This window comes from Phalacrocorax aristotelis, chromosome 7, assembly GCF_949628215.1.
Source record: "Phalacrocorax aristotelis chromosome 7, bGulAri2.1, whole genome shotgun sequence".
In the NCBI taxonomy this organism is placed as follows: domain Eukaryota; kingdom Metazoa; phylum Chordata; class Aves; order Suliformes; family Phalacrocoracidae; genus Phalacrocorax; species Phalacrocorax aristotelis.
Genome location: NC_134282.1, coordinates 21,376,063 through 21,382,763, shown reverse-complemented (window position 1 = coordinate 21,382,763; position 6,701 = coordinate 21,376,063). Strand labels below are relative to the sequence as shown.

At 51.3% G+C, this 6,701-nt stretch overlaps 1 protein-coding gene across 1 annotated transcript; it reads right to left on the bottom strand.

Moving 5' to 3' along the window:
• Positions 1-5,108: 5,108 nt before the first annotated feature.
• RNF228 (ring finger protein 228) lies at positions 5,109-6,179 on the bottom strand. Its single transcript, XM_075098328.1, has one exon. It carries the CDS (start codon positions 6,034-6,036, stop codon positions 5,188-5,190), a length of 849 nt encoding a protein of 282 aa, XP_074954429.1. The 5' UTR covers positions 6,037-6,179; the 3' UTR covers positions 5,109-5,187.
• Between the last annotated feature and the right edge of the window lie 522 nt (positions 6,180-6,701).

The window sequence follows — 6,701 nt, the reverse complement described above, 5'->3', positions numbered from 1 at the left end:
TGAAACAGTTCCCCCACTCCAGCGAAACTGCTCACTGAAGTAGGATTTCAACTGAAAAGCCAGATTAACCCTATAACTACACCTCTATTCTTCAGTCTGTGCTAACTGCCTGCGTGAAGGCAACTCACTCTTCCATCATTTGCAAAGGACACTTTATACAAAGCGTTACACCCAATAAGCTACTTTGGGATGTAAGCCTGGAAAGCAAACCTGAATGCCTGTGAAGGATAACCTGAGCTACAAAAGAAGAGCAACAATATTTCCATATGCACCTGTAATCCACTGTATTTTAATGATGTATTTTTACAGTGCAAGAAAAAAATACTGGAAGTTTAGTCTTTTCTGTTCTCTGAAGTATAAATGCAGACAGAAACTTGCTTTTCAGAGTAAGATGGGTTTTTGAGTTCTCAGCCCACAATACCATTATTGAGCCTGATCTTCAAAACATGCTTCCAAAACGCTGTCTCAACCCAGACGAAAATAGATCAGACCCAAACTACCAAACTACTTTTGGAAATTCAGGTCACTGAGGTAACTTGCAGGGACGTATGACTCGGTACCCACTGCTGCTAACTACTTTTTTATTAGCTGGCTTTGTGGTACATTTCTAATGATCATAAATGTGAGAGTAACTGCTGTGTTGTTTTTGCATGATAAAGGAATACAAAGTATCTCCATATGCAGGCCGTTCAACCAATCCAACTAGATAATCGAGGTTTTTGTTCCTTCCATGCATTTATGAAATACTCAAGTGTTTTACTGTCAAATCTGCCTTTCAAAAGACGAATACCCGACGTTCTGTAAATTAACACTGTATGATTATTTACTACTTGTGGGCTAGTGCTGCAGAAAGGAGTGTAATTTCTTCCCTGCAGCCACAGTATTTATCAGAGGCACTTTCAAAGGAGAGCAGAAATAAAAAGTTCTACACTGTGGCACTGAAGGTACACGATATGTGTTAAAAACATAACAGTGCTTTTAAAAAACGGAGTTCTTGAGTGCAAGTCCTTAAGAAGGGCAACATGAAAGAAGTAAGGTTGTAACATGGTAGTGCCTGTCCTAACACATCCCCATACATCGCAAACGGCAGAGGCTCCCCGCAAATAGCACATACCGAGCTTTCTCCGGTGGAGGCTGTTAGCTCCTGCGAGAACTTCCTTCAAGCAGAGTCGGCAGTTGCCTGTCCCAGGTAAGACAGAAAAGAACAGTTTACTGTGCGTGACTACCCGCCCAGGTTCTGTGTTGGCAAACTGGGTTCTGCCCTCCTATCTGCTTTTTTTCTCCCTCTCCTGGACTAATACCACTGACGTCTGGCAGCCTATTCCAAATCATTAACCTCACATTTAATGTAATCTTTCAGTCTGGAGTCCAGCGTGCTCCATTCAGGTAGAGGAACAGGGAACTACTGCTACACATAATTTAAGGTCTTTCGGCACAACTGGAAACTACGCATCTTTCAGAGTTCATGCAGCCTGTGCTCTCGCAGATGTCAAAAAACTCCCGAGGAAGCTTCAGGCCTTTGTTTACTTTCCTGGTGCTTCCTTATCTTGGCTGTAGCTGCTTGTGCCCTGGACTCTGTAACACACAGAAAAGCTGCACAGCAAAAATGAAAAAAAAAAAAAAATGCCAGCAGCTTGTATTTCCCATGATTTTCCCCACGGTGCTGTGGTATATCCTGCCCTCTCTGCTTTCCCACAGAGTGCCTCAAAGCACCATTTTTTTTCTGTAAGATGTGTGGATAGTGTAACTGACGCATACCCTTTCAGCTGCCTATCTCTGTGTGCTTTTAAACAACTAGAAAACACAAGTGTTATGACTGAAACAGTTAAAATAATAAAACACCACCAGCCACACAGATTTTATCTTTTTGTTTTTTACTTTTTTTTTTTACTGAAACTTGAGCCGAGTTTGGCTTTGGACAAGCAATCTGTACACTCAAAGGAACCCAAAATACAAATATAATACTTGGATTCTGCAGTAGCCAGAGATGTATACAATGCATGATTTTTTCTGACTGGTACTGTGATGTGGATCCAGACTAATGCTCCTGAAACCAGTGGAGTTTCCCAAAATTTGCATAAGCAGAGAGGATTTGGCATATGGTCAGACTGTCTATTTGAATTTGGCTTTGAAATATTTTCAAATATATGGGTAGGAACTTGATATGTAATATGAGTGTTCAATTGTGAATAAGCCTGAAAATCCTGTTTAGGCCCGTGATCTTCAACTTTTTGTAACGTACCAACCTCTACACATTTTAAAGTTGACCCTCACAAAACAAATTTAAGCTTCTGATCATCGATTTGCTTTTCTTACTTACCTTTCGCAGACCCTTTACAAGTAGTCAACGGATCCCAGTTGAAACCATTGGTTTAGTCAAAATGGCAAATACTGTTTACAGAGAAAAGGCAAGAATAAAACTATGATGTAGAAAGAAAAGAAGATGGAGTACACATTTCTTACTGTAACCAGTATTTCAGGGCATAGCTACGTAATGGCTTCTGTTGCGACTGCAGCTCCTGTAAACATACCCAAGCTGGTGCGAGCTAGCTAGCTCACCCAGAGAGCGCTGGCAGCACATCTGCGATACCCAGGCAGCCCACCGCAGCCGGAAAGCTCGCAGGAGTAATGCAAAGTACAGGCTACGTGGTGAGCTCCAGCTGAGTGTCACGAGCACTCGGGGCTGGCGTTGGCGTGTCTACGCGAGATGGACTTACAGCAGTGACTGCTGGGTGGGCTCATCTGAACTGCAAGGTACCAGAGCTTACCTGGTTGGACAGAAATGCTGATACGCATGCTGCATTTGCAGTAGAAGCACAAACAGGTAAATCATATATTGGTGCATATGATGTACACATGTACATATTTTATATATTTATTTTTCTTAGAAAACATTGCTGCTGTTTATGTCCATTAATTTACATATATTTAGTCTTACTACAGTATCATTTGTAATACTTTTACTTCTACAGCACCTCCTCTTCAAGGATCTCCAATTACTTAAAAACTTTAATAAATAAAGCCTCACATCTTGCTTGTGAGGTAGGTCAACACTATTATCAAACTTTACAGATGCATTGACTGAAGAACAGAGAGGTTAAGGCCAAAATTTTCCAATGTTTGTACCTGAAGTCAACCATCTAAATTCTCATTTAGATGCTTCAACAAAAGTCTCGTGATTTTCTTTGGTGCAGAACATCCACAACTACTGCTGAAGTCAACAGGGGCTAATAGTCACACCTGATTTTAGTAGGCATACACCTTTTACACAGCTAACGAGCAACTCCAAGTTTGAAAACACTGGTCTAAACAAACAGACCATGGTCAGAGCCACAGTTGATCCCAGTAATTTTATCTCCTCAGGGCCTTTATGTTATGATATACGACTTTAAAAGGCTGGTGCGGATCTTTTTAAAGAGACATAAGTGACACAAAAATCATATACTGTTTCCACAAACTGTGTCCATCATAAGACAGTGTGTATAAATACTGCCTGGGTTTGTGGGGCTTTTTGGGTGTCAAGGGGTTACTTTTCACAGGTTTGTGATAATCAAGACAATGCACAGTACACATCACTTGTGCAGCCATAAAACACATCACACATCTTCACCTGCTGTCTTTACATTTCTACAGAGTAAATTCCTTTGCACTTGTGATAAATAGAAGTGGTCAAGTAAAGGTCTATTAAGAGGATACTTGTTGGAATATCATGCACACAGCTTGCAAAATACACATACTAAAAGATCACTTTTAAAATTCTCAAATTGTTAAGCACAAAAATAATTACCTCATTCCATTACAGTACTGTGTAGAAACACGGAATAAGCAGCATTATCTTATTCCCAATAGAATAGATTGTAACAACTAATTAAGTTAAAAAAATTCAGGCACCAAATGAATTATCCTGCAACATAGAATAATATCTATATGGAGCTCTCTCCTTAATATACTACAAAACCAGCTGCATGGTGATGCTTTTCCATTTCATATTATGAGCATCTCATCACATTTCAAATACATCTTTGATGTTCCAACCTCACAGAACAAAAACCTTTTCTTATGGCCTTTAGAGAAACTCTAACACAGAAGAGAAACTTACCAAAAGGGAAAACCACCGTCTTATCGCAGTTACCTTGACCGAAGGTAAATGTTCAATACACAAATGATGCTACCGCATTCCACTTTTACAGTGATGCTGAAAGTCCATATTTTAATGTGGGCTTCTCTCACCGTGTAAAAATTGAAATCAACGCCCAGTGAAACATTACTCTGTACCACAGGAGTCCCTTAGCTCTATTTTAGAGCTCCATTAATTAAATAATCTTCCATAAATTAAGTGTGCAATGTGGTGTTTCAGTCTCCCACATTAAATGAGAATTTCAAAGAATTAAATAATAAAGCTTATTTTAAGCAAACAACAGAGGGCTCGATGGCCTTCTAATAAAAGTATAACAAAACCGTACTCAATACGTTGTAGGGAAACTTTGGCTCAGTCTCTTTTAAGATAACACATTTCTGTTACAGCTTCTTCCATAAGTACTCATAGAGAGGAAACAAAAAGCGTTTCACACCGTGGTCCTGTCCTGCTTCTAACCACAGTGAATCTCTCCAATTATCTTCCAGGTGGGGGCAACAGTAAGCCAGTTTCCTTTAACCGAGACGGTGTCCTCCTGCCTCGGGGAGCGCAAGCACCAGGGCACGCTCCCAGCAGCGGCGACAGGGCCAGGGCCGCGCCCCCGCCCCAGAGCCCCGCTCCCCGGGGGACCTTCCGAGGCCCCCCTGCCCTGCCCCCGGGGCGGCCGGGCCCCCCGCGGCCCCTCGCCTGGCCGCCCGGCAGAGCACCCCCCCACCCCCGGGCTGCGCCTGAGCCGCGGGGCTGGCGCGGCTGCGGGGCTCACCCTGCCCTGCCGCCCCCGCCGAACCCCACGCCCGGAGCTGCCCGTCCCGGTACGCCCAGGAGAGCCGCGGCCTCGCCCCCGTCTTCCCCCCGCCGTTGCCCACCCGCCTCCCGGCGGGGCCGGGCTCGGCACCCACCCGAGAAGGGGCACCTGCGTGCGGCGGCCGCGCTCTCCCCTCACAGCGGGGCATGGGCGGGCGGATCCCGGCGCCCCTCAGCGCCCGCTCAGCCCGGCCCCTCAGCGCCCGCCGCCCCCCGGCCCGGCCCGGCCCCGCTCCCCTCCGCCGGCGCTACGTGTCGCTCCTGCGGGCGGCCGCCGCCCGGCCACGCGGGGTGCCGTTGCCGCTCGCCGCCGCCTCGGGCCGGTACTTGAGCCAGCAGATGAGCCATGTGACGACGACGGAGAAGAGGGCGAGGATGCTGGCCACCGACAGGCAGATGGGCCCCACCGGCGACGGCGAGGCCGAGGCGCCGGACCCGGCGTCGCCGCCGTATTGGTTGACGAAGATGAGGCCGGTGAAGAGCAGCACCACCATGGAGAGGAAGGAGACGACGACGCACACGCAGCCGGCGCTCAGCGCCGCCCGCTTGCAGCTCTGGCAGCTCTCGTAGCCGCCGCCCGAGGAGCGCGGCCCGGCCCGGCCGGCGGGGGCGTGGGGCGGTGGCGGCGGGGCGAGGGCGGCCGCCGCCTCCCGAGCGCGGGGCGGGCGGCGCGGCGGCAGCGGCGGCAGGCTGTCCTGGGGCAGCGGGTCGCGGGCCCGCAGTTGCGGCGGGCAGGCGGCGGCCAGCTTGGTGTTAACGGGGAGGCCGTGGACGCGGTGGTCGGGCAGCGCCGTGCGGTGGCGGCAGAGCGGACAGGCCAGGGAGCCGCCGGCCGCCCGCCCCGGCCCCGGCCCCGGCCCCGGCTCGGCGGCGGCGAGCTGCTGGGCGGCCCGCAGGTGCAGCTGGCTCAGGCACTCCTGGCAGAAGGTGTGCAGGCACTCCAGCAGCTTGGGCGCCCGCCGCTCCAGGTCGAAGTAATTGTAGCAGATCTTGCACTCGTAGTCCTCGTAGCTGGGGGCGGCGGCCACCGCCGCCGCGTCCTCATCCTCCCGCCGCCCGCTCTGCCCTACGCCGCCCTTCTGCGCCGGCTCGGCCATAACATCTCGCCGGAGGGGAGATGGAGCGCCGCGGAAAGGCGGAGAGCCCCGGGCCGCGCCGCGCCGCGCCTGGCAGGCGGGCGGGAAGCCGGGGAGCCGCAGCCCCGCAGCCTCCTGGCCGCGCCCGCGGGCTGCGGCGCGGCCCGGCGGGGAGGGAGGGAGGGAGGGAGGCGGGGAGGGAAGGGGGGACGGCCGCCCGCCTGCGCCGGCGGCTAGCGGCGGCTGCCGCGGGCGGGGGGCGGGATCGGCGCCGCCCGCCCCTTGGAGCGGCGGCGGGGAGCGCGGCGGGGCCCGTCTCCCAGCCCGCCTCACCTCCCCTGCGGCGCTTGCCCTGCCCGGCCCCCGCGCCCCGGGGCCGCCGGAGCGGTGTGCGGTCCCGCGGTCGGTGCCGCATCCGCGGGGCCCGGCGACGTGCCCGCCTCGGTAACGGCAGGACTGCCGCCGGGGCCGGGCTCCCCCAGCAGCCCTGCCGGGGGGATGCGCTGGCTCTGGGGAACACTCTGGGTGGAAAGTGCCGGTGTCTTTCTAGCCCGGAATTGCATTTTTTTAAAATCGTTCCATTGATTTTAACAGTTTATGAGGCTTCCCCAATGCGATTGTGCATTGGGACCAGCAGCTGTGATTACAAAACCTTCGTTAGGCAATGAACACTGCTAATCCAGGGT